General features: G+C 39.7%; 1 protein-coding gene across 2 annotated transcripts in view; it reads left to right on the top strand.

Moving 5' to 3' along the window:
- LOC307248537 (neurobeachin-like) overlaps window positions 1-20958 on the top strand; it is a gene marked incomplete at both ends in the record, with an annotated part of 199544 nt that overhangs the window by 49496 nt on the left and 129090 nt on the right. For both annotated transcript variants that reach the window (XM_080024948.1, XM_080024947.1), the window contains 7 exons: window positions 6723-6954; window positions 9458-9558; window positions 9790-9885; window positions 14072-14193; window positions 16237-16363; window positions 17957-18076; window positions 20048-20194. In XM_080024948.1, the coding sequence (XP_079881074.1) occupies window positions 6723-6954; window positions 9458-9558; window positions 9790-9885; window positions 14072-14193; window positions 16237-16363; window positions 17957-18076; window positions 20048-20194 (945 nt within the window). The remainder of the gene's footprint in view (window positions 1-6722; window positions 6955-9457; window positions 9559-9789; window positions 9886-14071; window positions 14194-16236; window positions 16364-17956; window positions 18077-20047; window positions 20195-20958) is intronic.

Here is a 20958-nt window from a genome sequence, read left to right as displayed (position 1 = left end):
CTGCCTGTCACCATGGTGACGACAATCCTTCAGCCCAGGCTTAATCAGAAGCGCTTGAAAGTGGAGGGATTCTTGAGGGCTCAGATGTAGCTCTTAATTCTCTCCCTCGTTGCAATGATACAGAAATGAAATTATTTCTAAGGGTAAAAAACATGCTTGATAGAGGCTCATTACTATATCGCGCTATAACCGAGGAGCCACAGGGGTAAAATATGTAACTAAAGCAAGCACACACCTTGTTTGCATTCACATAAACAATTTTTGTTTTTGCTGCCACATTAAAACAGATGCCTGCTTGGAGGAATGAAATTTTCCAGCACATTAAAAACTCACCAAATGGCTTAGTTTTTTTTTATTTCCTTATACACATCAGGCTTAGCTATGGATTATCTGTAGCATCAAAGGATCTCATTCCTACCAGGTCAGTCAGACGAAAGTGACAATAAGCCTGTGAACAGTTCAGTGAACCACAGGGCCGATGTACAACGGTGACGGTGAGACATTATTGCTCATCCAGTTTCACCTCTGGTTTGTGAATGGTAAGTCTTTGTGCTACTACTGAGAAAAGAGCAAGCTGTCACTCACTACTCTTGTGTAAGCGCCCTGACAGGTCTGCCTGCTTGAGCTGCATTGATACCAGTTGGAAGCCTAATTAAAGCACTTTTACTCTCCGGTCTCACATTGAAGTGTTGTTTCTATAACCTTTCTTTCTGCTTTGCAAATCACTGACCTGCAGCTCCACTGAGCTTCTGTTCTGAGTGTCTTGATAATTTGCAGCAGAAGATACTCTTAATTGAAATTGTATGATAAGCTATAGCTGCATGGGGCAGATTTTGTCCCTACGCTGGCTCCTGTCCTGGGAGCTGGGGAATGGGTTTGCTTCACCTCAGTCTGTAAAACCCAGATTTTAACCAGCACAGGTCTACTTGCATCATTAGGCATAGATTCTTGGCTGCCAAATTAGTTTTTTCTCCATGAAAGTGTGTGTGACTCTGTAATTCATAATATTCACACACTAAATAGAATTGGCACTCCTCTTTCAAGTTGAATTATGGTGCATTCAAAGAAATGTCGGATGTCAAACGTTGTTGAGTGAAAACACTGTGAATACAAATGCGCTGGATGGGTGTGTAAAGATAAACGCTTAAGCTGACACTCTGACATCAAGCTGACTGACAAGCTGTCTTTTACCACAGACTTCAAAGACTTGTAGCACCTGAGAGACTTCAGTCAGAGCCGGTGTCGTTTTTTCAGTTTCCAGCCTTTAGTGGGAAACAGACGGAAAAAAGCATTCTGCACGCGGAATGATTAGTTGTGTATGGCTCCTAGCCACATACAAAGAATATACACACTTTAGTTTATCACTCCCATATGGATGAACAAACTCTGAGGGGTGTTATCATCATGGCATCAATTAACAGTTCCATAAAAATGCAGACTTGTTTTCTGTGCATATTTCCCTGGTGTAATGAAAGCCACAGAGTAAACAACAGGTGCAGGCAAATATTTATTTGTAATAGGATAGAACTGAAAAATCGTTCACATCATTTGTTCATGTTTTTTTAATCAAGCAAAGTTTGGAATATTTTGTTCCAATGGCAACTGTGAACACCAGAGGCACAACACAGATTGACTGGCAGAAGCCTGTCAACACAGTGACCACATGGCAAGATAATGCCTGCAATGATAAACTCATACTGAATGCATTATACAATTATTTATTTGTCGTATAAATACTTCTAATGCTAAAAAAATTGTTTTAGCTTTTAATTGTGGTTTTTGTGTTTTAAGGATAGGCTGATAAATTGTTAAATGGAGTAGTAATCCGTCTTATATCAAGTCTTCTCTATTTACCTTCTTCTTTTAGAGCTTGGTAAAATTTAAATCCCATTGTTAACATACTTGAATACAGTGTCTTAAACAAAAAAGTATAACACTTTACCTTATAAATCAGTCCAGTAGCCAAATAGTAAATAAGCTATACTGTGATATTGAATGGCCCGACTCATTTACATCTGAATCTATAACACGTATAGCTTTTCTAAAGCAGTCTTTTTATTGTGCAACTTACTTGTAGTGCTATCATCTCTGATACTCTGTTTAATAAGATTTAACAAAAGAGCCAAGTCCCACCAGTCCACTGATCTGGTGGTTTAACTGTGGTAAACAGACCAAGGCTCGTTGTGTTCTATCATCGGAAACCATCAGGAGTAGAAGTCAGAGATAGGTGACAAATAAATGAGTGCAAAGCCACTTACTCTTACTGTTAGTGTCTCCTGAGGCCAAAGTTGTTTGGATAAGCCCTGGCAAGTCAGGATGGATTTTGAAATAAAATGGATCTTTTAAATGATAATGGTGGAGCAGAAATTCATGTCTTGTCTGTGCCTCTTGTTGCTGCCATAGTTTCCCTTTAAACATAATTTAACAGTGGTCACTATGTTAAAGTGCATTACCCACTGTGGTAACTGTACTACATGCATGAAGCATAATTGCAGTGTCCTTTCTTAAGTATTGACTGACAAAGTTTTGGCAGACACAGTCAACATTTACATGTGTTATAAAACAAAGTAAAAAAGTTAAACATATGTTTAAAAAGTTGCAAATGGAGTCAATGAAAAATAAATATAGAGCTCTTATATTAACGTAGACATTCAGAATCTATTCATTTCTAAAGACACTGTTTGCATCAATCACATCTCCAAGTGCTCTATGCCCTTACTATCTGCTGTGCTGTGGAGAGATAGATCCTCCTAGATCCTGTCAGATTGTATGGAAACTGGTGGAGGAGTTGCAGTCTTCTGGTCACTCCACCGTTCCAGACAGGTTCACCTCCAGACCTTAGCCGATGCGTTGATGACTAGCCCCTCAGATGAAGTCACTGCAGCATTGTGTGCTGAAAGGTTGTTGTTATGCTGAGAGGTGAATCCCCTCCCAAGTCTGAAGTCATCCGTAGGTTTTCTTTAAGACATTTCTGCATTTAGCTTTTAGTTTTCTTCAAGACTATTGTTTATGCTGCCAACTAGGGCTGCAACTAAAGATTATTTTGATAATCGATTAATCTGTCGATTATTTTCTCGATCGATTAGTGTTTTGGTCCGTAAAATGTCAGAAAATGGTGAAAAATTTACCAAAGTCCATGTTGACGTCCTCAAATGTATTGTTATGTCCAAAACACACAGATATTTCAGTTGACTGTCATAATAGGATTAAAGAAACCAGAAAATATTCACATTTGAGAAGCTGAAATCAGAAAATTTGGAAATGTTTATAAAAAGATTACTCGAAGCGATTAATCGATTATCAAAATAGTTGGCGATTATTTTAATAATCGATTTGTCGATTAATCGTTGCAGCTCTACTGCCAACCATCAACATATTCTTTATTGGAACAGTTTCCCCTCAGATAACTGGTTGGTTTTCCCCATGGTAACCAGGCTGATGTTCCACTTTCTTTTCACCAGACATCTTTTATATTCATTTTGTACTGTCATTAGGTGAACTCCAGACTGGCTGGCATGTGCCTTTTTTAATTTAGGAGTGTCATCTTTCAAAGCAAGTCTACCAAGAAGGACTTCTTAATGGAGTGTTACAAAGATTTTTCGCTTCTCAGGAGGTTCTCCATCTCTGCTTAAGAACTATGCCGAAGTAATAGGTTTGATTATACACTTACTTGATCATTTTATTAGGTACACCTTTATTAATGCAAACCAATACAACTGTTGTGCCATAAAGTCACCTTTTATCATGTGTCTACACTATATGCAGTTGTTGACACTGTTTTAATGCATTGTGTCATACTGTTTGTGTGATGTTGTACTGGAACCTATTCTGCTTATTTTCTGTGAGAAGATTTAACACCTCACCATTATGCATTCCACTCTAGCTATGACTATTTAAAAAAAGCGTTGTTTACCATTAATCTATAATGCAAAGCCATGTTTTGTTTTGCCTTTGTAATGTGTAAACATACTGCAGCAGTCTGCCCTTGTATACCAATAATTTGTTAATTCTTAACATTTATTATGGGGTTGGTTTCACTGATCTGAAGTGTTGTTTGAACTCTGCATTGGTAAAATATTTTAACATTTTCTGTACGGCTCAGAGAAGCTCTGCTCTCCACATGTTAAGTGTCTAATCAGTGATTTCATCTCCTTATTTATCCCTTGTGGCATAATGGATGAAAATTATACTGGAGTTCTGAATCTGCAATTAGACCACTTCTCAGGATTATGGTGTTCCTGTGAATAGTGTGATTATTAAAGGCAATCACATTGAGATGTATTAGGTTTAGTCTAGACAGCATGCCTCTTTCCATCCTTTGATACTATATTGCGTGATATCATGATGGCAGATCCTGTTGTCGAGACAATGATAACTTATTTTTTGACCACCTTTGACAGGCTTTGAATACAAATTACGTCTCTTCTTTAATATCTGTTGATATGTTGGTATTCAATATGGTGCAAAAGATCACACAAGTAAGAACCATATACAAACATTGTTGGAGTGGGAAAAGCTCTTGTAAGTAAACACAATAAATGTTGTAAAAAAAAGATAAAAAAGATCTTTACCCAGAATGGACAGTTGCTATATGGACTCTATTATTAGGTTTTTTTTTAACAATATTTTATATTCGTAATGCCAAACTGTTTACAGCCACAAACACTATATTTTATCCAACATACACATAAGCAGTTGAAACAAAATATGTTAAAAAAGTGTGGACTTGTGCATGGTTTATCCGGATGATTGATATCCCTGTGTGTGTGTGTGTGTGTGTGTGTGTGTGTGTGTGTGTGTGTGTGTGTGTGTGTGTGTGTGTGTGTGTGTGTGTGTGTGTGTGTGTGTGTGTGTGTGTGTGTGTGTGTGTGTGTGTGTGTGTGTGTGTGTGTGTGTGTGTGTGTGTGTGTGTGTGTGTGTAAATAAATATTCCTCAGTTCGACCACATCTTTGCGGCATAATGATGGATTTTGGAACCCAGCTGATATTAAACTGCAGAATGTAAAACTCCCTACCCATTAGGACTTAGCCACCAGATGCAGCATGTTTTACCCAGCAGAAGGCCTTAATGTGTTTGGACTCTGTGTTTGGCTTTCTGCTGCGGGATATGCATGGTGGCATAGACATCGCTAGGAGGAACAGGGAGTTTGGCACCAAGCACAGTCTGCATATGGATAATGAGCTTTCCACCAGTTGGTTCATTTTCCATACTAGTTAACATAGTGACTATACGTGGAAGACAGATGTGTTACAGCTTGCTCGGCTTTATGGGACTCAAATGAACATTTTGGCCACAGAGCTGACTCAGACTCACTGCATATTACCCCCCACCACCCTATGGGGTTTTCAAGCTGTTACATTCCTGTTATTATTACTGACTCTCTTCTCTCTGTGCTCATTGATAAAGATGTCACGCTGAATTACAGCATTGGCCATGGTTTTCAAAATATGTATGCAGTTGCTTTTTCAATTTTCCGGTACAAACTACCACTGTTATTTGTCAGCTAAAAAAACTTGTATTACCTATACTGGAACTTTATACAATATTTTATTCTTTAAATTAGTTTGAAGTGCATCATTTCCGATAAAGCTTTCTCTGTTTTCACTTATAGTTTTGAATGCACAATGACATTGGTTTAGAGACTTTATTTTTTATCCGCACAACAACTGCACTCTGGCTGTCTCCAGTCCAAGCCGTCCAGTCAGTGACACAAATCATTGCAATGTAATTGCACACAGGGTCTGATGAAGATTGAGGAGGCTCAATTTATACCGCCATGAACTCGTCTCTTTCCTCTACTTTAGGCTGCTTGTGAATGATCTCACCTAGCTATTACCTGTCAATCACAGTAATGCAGTGGGTATCTAGGCCCATTTTCCACCTGCTTGCTTTGATGCCCTCCAGCAAGTTGTTGTCAGTGCCCTGTATATATACCATGCACTCCTTTAGAGGGTTCATTTCATGCTTGATGAACTACAAGAACTGCATTATTGATCGTTGTTTTCTATTTTCTTAATAGTGATGGTCATTTGTGGCTTGAAAGTGGCAGCAGGGCGAAAAGGAACTCCCTTCCCCTCGTCTTTTCATTAAATGCAAGGCTATACGATTTCCAGGGGTGCTTAAATTCTGATCAAAACCATTTAGAAGTAAAGAGATCTCAACTTTCTTTCCCCAGCGCTGGTCAACCTTTTGACATCAGAGCAGTGACCGTAACACGACGGCCCTCTTGGCTAATTTCCCTTCAGAGAGAAAAACCTGATCAATAACAGGGTTGAAAGCTGGGTCACCAACACTCACTAAGTCTAAAGGTGGAGTCAGCGATTCTGGAAAATGCTTGTTGTCAAAATCAGTGAACTATCTCCTCACGATCCTCACTGTCCGTACTGTGTGTGCGCTGGAAAAGAATATCCAGTGTTATGACACGGCCTAGGCTCTGTAAATGGGCATGTTGCTAGCCAGGGTGGCCCGCTTTGTTTATATCCCCTTTTTTTAACATACTCTTTTACAGAGCCTAGGCTGTGGATTAAAACCATATTTTTCTTACAGCACACACAGTATGGACTGGTAGCAGATGTTCACTGATTTTGACAACAAGCATTATCCAGAAACGCTGACCCCACCTTTAATCCATATTCCTCACAGTATAATTTGAACAGCTCATGAAAGCCATACATATCTTTTCTTACATTGCCTATCTTTCCCCTTTGTTCTTGTTCGACAGTTGGTGGGAGGTGAGTTTGATCTGGAGACAAACTTCATCATCCAGGATGCAGAGAGTATGGGCTGCATGGTGGAGCTGCTGGAGCACTGTGACGTCACCTGTCAGGCTGAGATCTGGAGCATGTTCACGGCCGTCCTTCGAAAAAGCGTCCGGAACCTGCAAACCAGCACCGAGGTGGGCCTCATCGAGCAGGTGCTGCTCAAAATGAGCTCAGTGGACGACATGATTGCAGGTATGATAATAGTGTGTCAATGTGCAGTCAGAGTGCATAGTAGTAGGGGAAGGTGGGGTGATTTGTGCATTTTGGAAGTTGCAAAACCCCTTGTTTCTAGAAAACCGTGGAAGAAATTGGAAATGTGACCACATATTTAAGAAGAGCCATCCATTTGACTCATCCTGTAAAGAAGGGAGACACAAGGAATAAGATATAAGCACATTTAAGCTCAAAAAACTGTGTTTTGCCTTTCAAAGTAAAATTTCCATGATCAAGGTTTTTTGATTATTGTGTCTGAACAATTATAGACACGTTTGAAAACATTTGACACATGTTTTAGTGCTTTGGTATGCTACACTTTGAGTCTATATAGTTAGCACAATGTCAAACCTAAATTGCTGCATCATGCCTATTATCCAAAATTCTGGGGATGGGGTGATTTGTGCGCAAGGGCCTGGGTGAGTTATAAGTAAGTAAGTAAGTAAAATGTATTTATAAAAGCACATTTATGACAGTTTGCACTGTCCAAAGTGCTGTACATAGTGCATTCAGTAGGTAAACAATGAAGGTAAAATAACAATAACCAAAATAAAAGACGTAAAGCCCATACATCCACATAAACACAGATAGTAGTGCAGAGGTAAGTAAGTAGTGCAGAGGTTAATGGGGAGGAAACACCAGGGTGTACATTGGTGTTTTGAGCCTTGATTTAAAGGCAGAAATGTAGGGGGAATCACATTTGTCAGGTGGCAGTTGGTTCCACAAGCACGGAGCAACTAGTGCAAAGTACATTTCTGAGAGTTGTGCCAGTGGCATGGCTGTATACGCTGGTCACCAAAAGAAAGTGATTGTCTACAGTAGCTCAGAAGAGAGTGACATCTCAATTCCACTTAACGACACCACTGATGAGAGTTCAGATGGCCAGAAAGATGATGATGGTGACTTTGTCATTGTGACACAATGACGCACAAATCACCCCACTACGTGGGGTGATTTGTGCGACAAGACAACTTTTTTTCCGAAAGCTATATTTCTTAAACAGTTTATTCCAGATCCAAAGTTTTTATTGCCAGGGATGCACAACATCCTGAAATATATGTACATATTTGAGTTGGAGACATAACTGTCAAGGCCTCACTTTAAAATCACTTTGAGTAAAAAGTTGCACAAATCACCCCACCTTCCCCTATATTGATTTTTTTTGGGATCGATTGTTATCATGTTAATTCCAAGCAAGTACTGTATACGTTTATATCTTTCGGTCAGGCAACATCTCTATCTTTTAATAGATCTGCATTTTGAGTGACAATACTATATAGATTTTGAATGGAAAAAGCTAATTATTTTTCCTTTTTTTTCTAGAAATATAGGCAACTTCACCAGAACATTCATACACCAAAGGTCTACAATAACATGATTAAATACAATTTTCTTTAAAATCTTCAAACTTTCTAAAAATTATTATTTTTAGTATTGTACTTTAGAAATGCTAGAAGGTAACACAAAGAAGCAGTTACACTATACATATCAGGTGAAGAATATTGTAGATATGTTTGATATAACAGCTGTTACAGAAAGGCCTCAGGGTGTTCTTCTAATTATTCTTAATACATGCATTATTAATTTATTTGGTTTTTAAGGAGTTAAAAAGAAACTCAATGCAGTGTATTGGCCATTGTGTGTTGTTACTTCCATGTGTTGCACCACCATCAGTTTAGAATTCTCCCACTGACTAACACTGTATTTATTAAGAAGGTAAAGCATCTAAAATGAATGGTTAGATTTGGTTATGAACATTTCAGTCTGTAGTTACTATAGTTGATATTTGTATCTCTTGTTTTTGTTATCCATAGGCCTCTTTAGAATGAGCTAAAGCCCTGTGTTGTATCTGTATTCAGGTCACTTTGGGGGTTGTCGGTAGAAATCAGTGTCACTTTGATATTTTGCATTTTGCAAATTACATCGAGACCTTATAAATTAGGCTTCAACTGAAGCAATCCAGAAGCATTTTCCCTGCAGTGTTTCTGTGCCTGTGTGTTAAACAATCTACCATTTCAGACATCACTTTGATCTACATCACTTTGATGGATTTATGTCAGTTTCCGGGTAATTGGAATTTCACAGACAATAAACTCAGTGAGAATGACACTAAACTAAAATGAAACTGTTTTTACTGTCTGAGGAGTTGATGCAAATGACGTATTTTCATCATGAGGACCTCCTGTGCAGTTAGGAAGAAGTATAACAGCTGTAAAATACAGCTGCATTTGATGATTCTCCTCTCTCTCATCTTTCTCCCCTTGTTTATGTGTGTGTGTGTGTGTGTGTGTGTGTGTGTGTGTGTGTGTGTGTGTGTGTGTGTGTGTGTGTGTGTGTGTGTGTGTGTGTGTGTGTGTGTGTGTGTGTGTGTGTGTGTGTGTGTGTGTGTGTGTGTGTGTGTGTGTGTGTGTGTGTGTGTGTGTGTTGTGTGTGTGTGTGTGTGTGTGCGCGGTAATGCATGCATGCTCTCTTGCCTTTGAAGACTTGCTAGTGGACACATTGGGAGTGCTGGCCAGCTACAGCATCACTGTGAAGGAGCTGAAGTTGCTGTTTAGCATGCTACGAGGGGAAGGGGGCCTCTGGGTAAGTGATAGGGAGCGGATGCAGTGATTAAGACTGAAATGTGTGTTCTGTGTTTTATGTGGGTTTTGGCACCGCCACGAGAGTCGCCCCCCAGTGAGCCATCAAACAGATCTGTTTGGGGCTTGGTTCTGCAACTGACTAACAGCAGAATGAGTTAACCGACATTGTATTGTAACAGTCAGAGAAGAACCTTGACTGTCTTGTTATTACTTTTCTTTATAACCTGCACAGCCCAAGCATGCGGTCAAGATGTTGTCTGTGCTGAATCAGATGCCCCAGAGACATGGTCCAGATGCCTTCTTCAACTTCCCTGGTCGCTGTGCTGCAGTAAGCTTTCACCTATTTCTACTGGCTTTCTTCATTAATTTTTAATTATTTACATTCATTTAATGATTACCGTATTTCCCGCACTATAAGCCGCACTGGACTATAAGCCGCAGGTGTTATAATGTTTAATTACCATATGTAAGAGTTCGTGCACAGAGGGGATTGTCGGGAAAGAGATGGCTGCTTGGGGAAGCTCCCATTTATTAACATTTCAACAAACAAGTTGCATATTTGCATAACGTATTCAAGTGTTACCATTTAGTGCAATAGTAGCTACTAGGGATGGGCACGAATGTTTTCGCTACTCGAGTGATCGCTTGCATTCCTTGAGGATCAATCGATTCCTCGTTAAACTTTTTTCTATTTTTAGAACGCAACGCATTTGTCTGCAGAATAACGGTTCACCGCAATAAAGCGCTCAATGCTTATTGTGAAACAGTCACATTTGCCATATGATATTAAGGATTTTTTTCCACAAGTTTAAAACACATTTTCCTCACTGAAAGTAATTAAATAGACGGGCCACAATTTAAACCGATCGAGTAGAACTGCGTTGGGTAGAAAAAAAGCATGGGCTGTAGTTGTAACAAAAAAAAAGATAGCCTAAGTCACCATTTAAAATAAGAAGGGCAGCAAATAATATAAAATGATTGTCCTACAATTTAAATACATATACAGTATCTCACAAAAGTGAGTACACCCCTCACATTTCTTCACATTTTTCTTTATATCTTTCCATGGGACAACACTGAATAAATGACACTTTGATACAATATAAAGTAGTCAGTGTACAGCTTGTATAACAGTGTAAATTTACTGTCCCCTCAAAATAACTCGACACACAGCCATTAATGTCTAAACTGCTGGCAACAAAAGTGAGTACACCCCTTAGAAAAAAAATACAAATTGAGCCCAAAGTGTAAATATTTTGTGTGGCCACCATTATTTTCCAGCACTGCCTTAACCCTCTTGGGCATGTAGTTCACTAGAGCTTCACAGGTTGCAACTGGAACCCTCTTCCACCCATTTATGACAGCATCACAGAGCTGGTGGATATTAAAGACCTTGCGCTCCTCCACCTTCCGTTTGAGGATGCCCCAAAGATGCTCAATAGGGTTTAGGTCTGGAGACATGCTTGGCCAGGCCATAACCTTTACCCTCAGCTTTTTTAGCAAGCCACTGGTCGTCTTGGAGGTGTGTTTGGGGTCGTTATCATGTTGCAATACCACCCTGCGGCCCAGTTTACGAAGGTTGAGTGCACATGGTCAGCGTCGTACACAGAGGTTGGCTTTGGAAAATAGACGTATGAGTGCTGCCAGCATTGCTGAAGGGCTTGAAGGGGTGGGGGGTCAACCTGTCAGTGCTCAGACCATACGCCGCACTCTGCATCATACTGGTCTGCATGGCTGTCATCCCAGAAGGAAGCCTATTCTAAAGATGATGCACAAGAAACCCCACAAAAAGTTTGCTGAAGACAAACAGACTACGGACATGGATTACTGCAACCATGTCCTGTGGTCTGATGAGACCAAAATACATTTATTTGGTTCAGATGGTGTTAAGAGTGTGGAGCGGCAACCAGGTGAGGAGTACAAAGACAAGTGTGTCTTGCCTAGAGTCAAGCATGGTGGTTGGAGTGTCATGGTCTGGGGCTGCATGAGTGCTGCCAGCACTGGGGATCTACAGTTCATTGAATTCTAACATGTACTGTGACATACTGAAGCAGAGCATGATCCCCTCCCTTCATAAACTGGGCCGCAGGGCAGTACTGCAACATGATAACGACCCCAAACACCCCTCCGAACGACCACTGGCTTGCTAAAGAAGCTGAGGGTAAAGGTTATGGACTGGCCAAGCATGTCTCCAGTCTTAAACCCTATTGAGCATCTTTGGGGCATCCTAAAACGGGAGATGGAGGAGCGCAAGGACTCTAATATCCACCAGCTCCTTGATGTCGTCATGAATGGGTAGAAGAGGGTTCCAGTTGCAACCTGTGAAGCTCTAGTGAACTACATGCCCAAGAGGGTTAAGGTAGTGCTAGAAAATAATGATGGCAAAACAAAATATTGACACTTTGGGCCCAATTTGGAAATTTTTTCTTAGGGGTGTACTCACTTTTGTTGCCAGCAGTTTAGACATTAATGGCTGTGTGTCGAGTTATTTTGAGGGGACAGTAAATTTACACTGTTATACAAGCTGTACACTGACTACTTGACATTGTATCAAAGTGTCATTTATTCAGTGTTGTCGCATGGAAAGATATAATGAAATATTTGAAGAAATGTTAGGGGTGTACTCACTTTTGTGAGATACTGTAACTCACCAAAGCAGATAGTTGTATATCCAACCGCGTAATGCTTCCGTGTCCGTGAATAATTACCGCGACTAATTCCTCATTAACGGAACGTTACACCGGTCGGTTTTTGAATCTTATCCCCATATTCCCTATTGAAGGCTTCTTAACTGGTGTTGGCTCGGAGCGAATGTGCCTGAAGTAGGCTAAGCCTTCCTTCTTCTTTACTTTTCTTTCCAAGCGGAGAGCACCTTGCATGCTCACCTGGAGTCTACTCATTACTAACTGAGAGTAACATGTGTCATCTCCCCTTTTTATAAACGTAACTTTATCATCTGCTTTGAAATAATTGGACAGTTATATTCCTGAAAATGTTCTGGAGAAGAGACTGTGTTCAGCTCCGCGCTGCTGTGGAGAACAGGCTGCGCTGCGGTGGCACGGAGGTGGCAGTTATTTGCAGTTGCTGTTTGTCACAACCACAACGCTCAGTTTATTGCACTTGCATCAAAATATTTAATTTTGTTAAACTTTATTTGATCCGTTTTGTGCCGTTTTGTACACGTATATAATATTTTAAAATAGGGGCGGCCCACCGGCCGGCCAGCCTAAAGGCTACAAACACTAAAAACAAAACAAAAAACGATTTTCCTCATCCACCAATTAAGTTCATTTGAAACGAGGAGTACTCGAGTACTCGATTACTAACGCCCATCCCTAGTAGCTACAGAACATATACTGTGCTGTGTAATAACAGGGCCGAAAAATGGGGAAAAAGTCGCGGCTTATAGTCCTAAAATTACGGTATGTGTTTTTGGCATTTTAATAAAGTCCAGCGGTTAATCAGGGTAAATCAGCTGATCATTTGGGCCAAAAATTTGAAAAACTAAACATATGGACAAAAACATAATGTTAAAATAAATCCATGTATTAGGAAATATACTTCTGACATATGCATGTGTTTACAGTGAGATTTGTCATGAGATTGTGATGTGTTTATCACAGCAAGGGTTAGTTTGTGTTTTGGTGAATTACATCTTTGCCCTTTTAATGAACCCATTCCAATCCAACATGCCTCATAAATCCTTCATGTTATTGTTTCCTATTAAAAAATAAAACACCTGTGGACTGGCCTTTATATGTAGATGGAAACAACCACCACCTAATGCTGTTTATAAATCTGTACTGAGTGTAGTAAGAGTAAAACTGAAATAATGGGTCTACAGATGAAAAGAAAATGTGAGTAACCTACCCTGTGTAAGAACATTTGACATCGTAGTTTCACTTAATTAAATATGTGCAGTCCGTGGCTTTTTGATCTTGGGACCAGATACAGAACGTAGTAGAGGAAATGGGTAGAGTGAGATGGGAAGCCTGTGACGTGACACTCACTTTGCTACAGAGTGAAGCATACTTAATCTTTTAGTGTTCCAACTTATGTTGATTAAGTGAGTAAATGACGTATCACAATCATTTATTAAATGTCATTTTTCACTGATGTTTAAAGAGTTTTTGCCAGAATCTTGGAGATTAATAGCAACTTGACGCGAATGCAAATGGGACAAGAATCGTGGCTGGATTTATTTCAGAGAGGCTGGACACACTTGCCATCATAAATTATTCAGCAAGTGCAAGAATTATAATGCGATCAGTTTGTAACATTGTGCAGGTCGCACACATTTGAAATATTTCCTGTGTTATTTTAATTTATAAAATGATTCATATAGATTGGAACATACACACAATATTTCAGATTCCACCTCCTTAGTCAGTTGTGTTACATAGTGTAGCTATTTCCATAACTCATTCTAGTACAGGCAGTGTTTAATACACAGGAGTTGTCTGTGAAACTGCATTATTGTGTATTTTGCCATCTTATTATTTTTTTTACCCCAGGCCATTGCTTTACCTCCTATCGCCAAGTGGCCTTATCAGAATGGGTTTACATTCAACACCTGGTTCAGAATGGATCCTTTGAATAACATCAATGTTGACAAGGACAAACCATATCTATACTGGTGAGTACACAGTTACAGTATATGCTTTTGTTCTTCATTGTTTCCAATGTCCTCAATGCAATCCTCGCCCTCTCACAGGTGCTGTAAGTCTGTCAACATTAGGAAACCAGAGAGAATAAAATGAAGCTTACACTCGCAATTATACTGTTTTTCATCAATCTAACTGCTTTCACTTTGTATTTGAAATCATTCCCCTGCTGTAGAGACCAATAAAGCTACCAGCAGCTTTATTGACGAAGCAATATGTTTTGTCTGATACTCGTTGACCTACAGTGATTTTCCCATCTAAGAAGATTATGGCTGGAACTTGTTTTTCAAGGTTAAACTCGTTTTTTACAGATCCTATAATTTTTTCACAAACTGGCAACACTTATTTAATGTGGGTTGTGGAAGGAGCCTCAATTTTGTCCCTATAATGAATTATAATGGAGAAAGGTAATATAATAAGGTGATATTATTGAGATTGAAACCCATTGAAGCATGAACTACAGTGATGGGTACTACTGGCTGTTACAGAGGTGGACTGCTGCAGGGGAAGGCATGTGGAAGTATTAATCTAGATTTTTAATGTAGATAACACAGATCGGCCACATAAGGTCCACATATACTGTACCAGCACTCCACATATACTGTACCAGCACTCGCAGGGGCTTCTGGGTAATTGCTGTTAAAATCAATAGCCCCAGACTGTAGTGATGTTCAGCTGGTGCTCTTTCTGTTCTTTGAGGGGAGCTTTGAGACAAAATCACATAATACAATGGCACATATGAAGGAGTCGTGGAAGGGAAAAAGGTTAGAGTTGGCTGTTCACTCTGTTTGGCCAGAGATAATAGTGCTGGCTGCCGCTGCTTCACATGGCTCACACGGTTTGAATGAAAGACTCGACTTGCCTTGGAAGGACATATTCTGCATTTACATGATGTGTAAAGTCGAAAAAATACATACAAATTAAAATATTGGCTTAACTAAGTTGTTTGTATTCATGTTGCAGCAAATGCTTTCTGAAAGTGTCACAAAAAAAGGCTGAGATATGCCAAACTAATCCTTTTTATGCATTGCTCCGAGGGACTCACAGCTCAGTGGAAGCGCATGTAGACAACAAAATGTAGAATTGTATCTTCAGAAGCGGACCAAGGTTGCTGCTTCCCCCACCTGATGTTGCAATCACAAGCAGGCTCGTCTTGGCTGGCTCAGTGGTAGTGAGTTGTGAGGGTGTATATATATCTCTGTCCCTGCCTGCTCCCCACACTATGAAAGCCTAGGATCTCTTTATCTGCCCTGACAAAGAGGTGTGTTTGTTTTAGATGATCCCAGTGGGTGTAGGGAGTACATGTCGGCAGTGAAAAGTTCAATTCCAAGCAGAGAGAGAATAGAGGTCTAGTCTTGTTTTGCAAGGTTTGTTTGTGTCTGCACAGTGTGCTGGGGCTGTACAGGGTTTGATCATATTGTAGAGCTGGGCAATTCATCGAAAATGTATCTAAACAGAAATTCAGAACCTCTTACCAACGCTATCTTTCCCATGTTGATTATTTGGGTTGGGCCCTTCTTTGCCCTATCATATTGTAAAGAGAGGTAACATGGTGACCTGGCCTGAAGAGTCAAGCAGATCAGAGCATCACTGAAGTGTGCTGATCATTATCAAGCGTTCCTCGCCTTTGCAGTTGTTATCATATCTGAACGATTTACAGTAGCTGTAGTCTCATCTACATGTTTTTTCCCCGGTTCTGAATGGCTAAGCATAACATCGTAACTCTCATAAGAGTTTTAAGAATTACTCATCAATTACTTGCTAAATTGCTTTGTGTCCCCGTAGCACAAGGCAATAAAAGAAAATCATGTTGACTTCAATCATATTATGCAGAATGAAGCCAATATTTCACTTCAGGTATTGGTTTGTGCAATACTGGATAACTTGGTCGTAGGAAACCTTCCTGCTCAGTTGGCTTGAAATATTTATATATATTTGTTTTTGCTTGTTGATAACTGAATTCGGATTACCCTGCAGCTCATGATGTATACTGTGCCTTTGTCTTGTGTTCACAGCTTTCGCACCAGCAAGGGCATTGGATACTCTGCACATTTTGTGGGTAACTGCATGATTGTCACATCACTCAAGTCTAAAGGAAAAGGTTTCCAGCACTGTGTGAAGTATGATTTTCAGCCCCGGAAGGTAAGGGCAGCTTTGTGTTTCAGCTATTCTACACGTTTGAGAATGTTTTTTTTTTAGACATATATAATTCTAATATGCCCAGGGATATTTACTCATACCAAAATAAATATCTTATGACGCACTTGCCATTGAAAAAGTGCACACTAAGTACATACTGCATGTATTATCTACGTCAAATATAACTGAACCAACCACTGAATACCAGAATCTGCTCATAATTGTTGCCTGAGCTAAAATGAATGGGATAAAGGCATTTGATTTCATTTGAAACAAAGAGAAATGACTCTGCTCTTTTTTTAGATCAACTTAAAGTTTTGGCTGCACTTACCCATGACTCCATACCCACCAGCTGTTCTTTTATTTGTTTTTACAATGTTGTATGTCTACAAAGAGAGCTGAAGACCCCCAAGGGGAGTGTTACAGGTGTAATTGGATGTAAATGTAGATGAGAAAACGCAAAGCTTAATTTAGTGTGGAATGTCAGCGCAGTGTAGCTGTCACTGCAGAGAAAAACAAGCTCAAAGCGTGTGTCAGACAATTAGAGGCTTCACATAACACCTGGGAACAACCATCCATCCCGTTCCTACTGCCACGGCGATTGTATCTGTGGAAAGCTTTCAGAGGATAAAACATTTTGAATTAACTTCTTAATTCATTTGGGTTCAGACACTTGTGGATAAATGCGTTTTTAAATTATCTGCGGGCAGCTTGCACTCTTCCCCTGAGCCATGAATCCTCTTTTAAAGTGTCTTTACCTTTTGTGTGTAGATGGCTGCAATTCAATTAGACTGCTCACAGTGCCCTTCATGGGTCAAACTAATAAACAGTGGGCACACAGTCGCAAGAGGTGGACAACCTATTGCTTACTGCTCTGAGTGGATGTGACAGGCTTGTCCTTAATGTAATGTTTCATTAGTTTTTTCATTAACACAAAATATAATATAAAGATGTTATAAATCAACTTGGTGAGTTGACTTACAACATATACAAAAGTAATTTTTTTCATATACAATTAATGAATTCAGACGTGTGAGAGCTGTTGACAAACATATATATATATACGAGTTATAAAATATATTCTTATAGTACGATTTTTATTTAGGAATAATAAAGAATGATGACAAGGTTGTAGTTTTAATATTTACCTGTATTTTTCCTCAACACTTTGACAAACACTGTACGAGTCAGCTAAGGATTAACCAGTCACGGTTAACATTTGTACAAATAAAAAAAAAAGGCCACAAGAAAAGCTTCAAATTTAAAAGAAATACAAAAAAAACACACAGTCTTAACACACAGTTGTTGACTCTTTTTTGTGCTTTCTTTAATGTGATTGTTTCTACCCACTTCTCTTTCTTCTCTTCTGAAGTCAATTCTGCAGCTACCTGACGTAGCTTTGTGCAGAGTGTAAAATGAGTCGTCGTCTTGCCTCCTCTTAGCCTTTTTCTTTGATCTGTTTTTCACAATGTTCCAGCAAAACCTTGTGGCTGTTGCTTCATAGTGACTTTGAGGTTCATCTGGATTTCCTGGCTTTGAAAATAAAACAGAAATGTTGAATATTTCCTCAGTGTGCTTCTCCTCTCCCCCCTTCAGTGGTACATGATCAGTATAGTTCACATCTACAGCCGCTGGAGGAACAGTGAAATCAGATGCTACGTTAACGGACAGCTGGTTTCTTATGGTGACATGGCGTGGCACGTCAACACAAATGATGTAAGCGCTATCTCATTTTTGCACTATATGTCACCATATTCCCCTTTGGCACAGGACTGACTAAGGCTGCCACATCGATGTTCTGTATGGCTGGGAATTGTGAGAGGCGAACAACATTAATACATCTTTAAGAGTGCTGAGCAAAAATTTACTTGGGGCGGCAGTGGCGAAGTCGGTAGGGAGATCGCCTCTGGAGTGCAGGGTCGATCCCCCGTCTCCCCGCCACATGTCGAAGTGTCCCTGAGCAAGACACTGAACCCCAAATTGCTCCCGATGGTTCAGAGAGCACCTTGCATGGCAGCTTCTACCATTGGTGTATGAGTGTGTGTATGAATGGGTGAATGTGGTAAGATATGTAAAGCGCTTTGGGGCTGAGAAAATCGGCTAGAAAGTGCTATATAAGTCAAGTCCATTTACCATTTACCATAACTTAACCATATCAACATGGATTGCTTTCAGAAAAATGACTGGCATTTCAATCTTAATTTCAATATCAGTTTGTCACATAGCTGATTGGCAGTCAATGTGGAAGATGGAATATCAATCAACTGGAGAACAGATGTATGTAGTGGGAAATGGCTATACCTCAAATAGCTATATGTAAATATGGTCAAATTGAAGCATTCTTGTTTAAAATGTGTGAAAAAAATATAGTGTAACAGTATGATAGTTCTATGTTTGAATGACTCCTCCAGTCAGACATGGCTCTTAGCATCAGATTTAAAAAGCAATTTGCACACAGATGAGCACTTGTGAGATGAGGCGTTTCCAAAAGGTAGCTTCATACTGTAGCTTCAAGGGAAAATTGCGACAAAATGACAGGTTGAGATTTAAGTGCTGTTCAATCCTCAGGTAGCATTATTCCAATGAGGAGGATTTTTCTTCCTGTGATTACTACGGAAACGGCTGCATCACAGAGACACTAGAAATCATCCCATGGACACACCGAGAAATATAATTTAGATTTGAGTAGTCTGTCAGGGCAAAGGGGCATGATGAGACGAGGCAATATTCTACACACACTCAGTTTAACATTTCCATGGATGTGCCATGGAAAGTAAGGTCAACTTACTTCCCAGAAGGTATCGTAAGCTTACAGCTAATGTGGTGCTGTATGTATTGGTCTTCTGTTTACATGTACTGCATGTTATTTTTTCTATTGTAACGAAACTGTGTCCTTAGCCTACTCACTTAAAAAGACAAATACATGGTTTACATCCTTCTGCTCTTGCTAACATACAAGTAGGACTTAAGCTTGTGAAGACTGGATAACCCTTTCACATATTTTCATAAGCTTAGTTAACATAGTTGATATAGTGAGGTGCATTTTTTAACAACGGTTCTATATTTTTTAATATTAACTGAACTATTTAATTCATACAGTAACTTGCAAAAAGGCATCACATCACATGTATCCGATGGATGGGTAAGATTAACTTGATCAAGATTTAGAATTTTCTATAAACAACTGTTATTTTTCTGCCCCCACTGCCACTTGTATAAGCCTTCATACTGATTGTTGTTATTTAATTGGCTATTGCCATTGTAAGTTATCCTTCAATTTTATTTTGAATGCAATCAGCACATATTCTGTCTATCCAGAGGTTATATTGAGGTTCCCTATCTTTGCCATATCAGGTCCATTGTTTTCCTCCTTCCATTGGAAAATGATTGAGGTTGTCACTGAAACAGCACAGAGGGTTGACGATATTCTAGAAAATGTAATTTGGAGGCGACCAATTTAGGAGTAAAAACAAGATATATAACCCATTTGTGCTATCAAATTTACTTTTGCCATCTGTCTAATTCAGCTGTGTGTGTGTGCGTGTGCGTGTGCGTGTGCGTGTGCGTGTGCGTGTGTGTGTGTGTGTGTGTGTGTGTGTGTGAGAGTGAAGTTGAATATTTTTTTTCTTCAGTTCCAAAGTCTAAAAATATGTGACCTTTTTTTCCTTTCTTTTTTGCCTCTTGCAGAGTTATGATAAGTGCTTCCTGGGCTCCTCTGAGACGGCTGATGCAAACCGAGTGTTCTGCGGGCAGCTAGGGGCCGTCTACTTGTTCGGTGAAGCCCTCAATCCCGCGCAGATATTTGCAATTCATCAGCTAGGACCAGGCTATAAGGTATGTTCTTGAGGGGGTGACCCAAATTAGATTACATGAAAGCAGTCTGCATCTCCTATCAATCTGTGGAATCAATGCCCAGTTCTGCCCCTGCCGCAGTGCCTTTGCCATGATGTGTCTCCAATCCCCTTGGAGCAGTGCTTTGCCTCCCAGATAAACGACTGCATAAATTACCTACTTCTTGGAAATAATGGCACAATACACAGAGGCACTCTTCGGGGATAGAGTCCTGAGCTGACTTATATCTGCTGCAGCAGGTGTAGCACCGCCAAACTTCTTGACAAAGACCAAAGGGATTGGGAATATAGAAAAGATGCTGACCTTCACAGGAAGGGGATTCAGCTGTGTGATAAGTTATCATGTGGGGACTAAATATTTGGTTTGTACATTTATTTATTTAATTTAATATTGTACGTCATCTTAAATGAAATGCAGGGCATGCCCTCAGTCTATTCTGAGATTCAGAGACTGCTCTCTCTCTCTCTCTCTCTCTCTCTCTCTCACTTTTGCTCTTGATACTGCTCACAAAGTGCTGTTGTATCTTCTCAATGTTAAGCCCTGCCTGCATTGTCACATAAAGATGAATGACTAGCACTGCAAAAATCAGATTTGAACACATGATGTGTCCTAAAAAAAAAGTAGAATATCTCAGTCCATTTTACACTAGCTCTTTTAGCACTCTTGCTACAATAAAGACTCAATTAGGGGCACAAAGGATATCAGGCTTCGGCTTGTTCAAATATAAAACTGACTCTGTTGCACAC

The sequence above is a fragment of the Ammodytes marinus genome (assembly GCF_949987685.1).
Source record: "Ammodytes marinus genome assembly, chromosome: 3".
Lineage (NCBI taxonomy): Eukaryota > Metazoa > Chordata > Actinopteri > Uranoscopiformes > Ammodytidae > Ammodytes > Ammodytes marinus.
The sequence above is the reverse complement of the archived record's forward strand: the minus strand, read 5'-3'. Positions and strand labels throughout refer to the sequence as shown.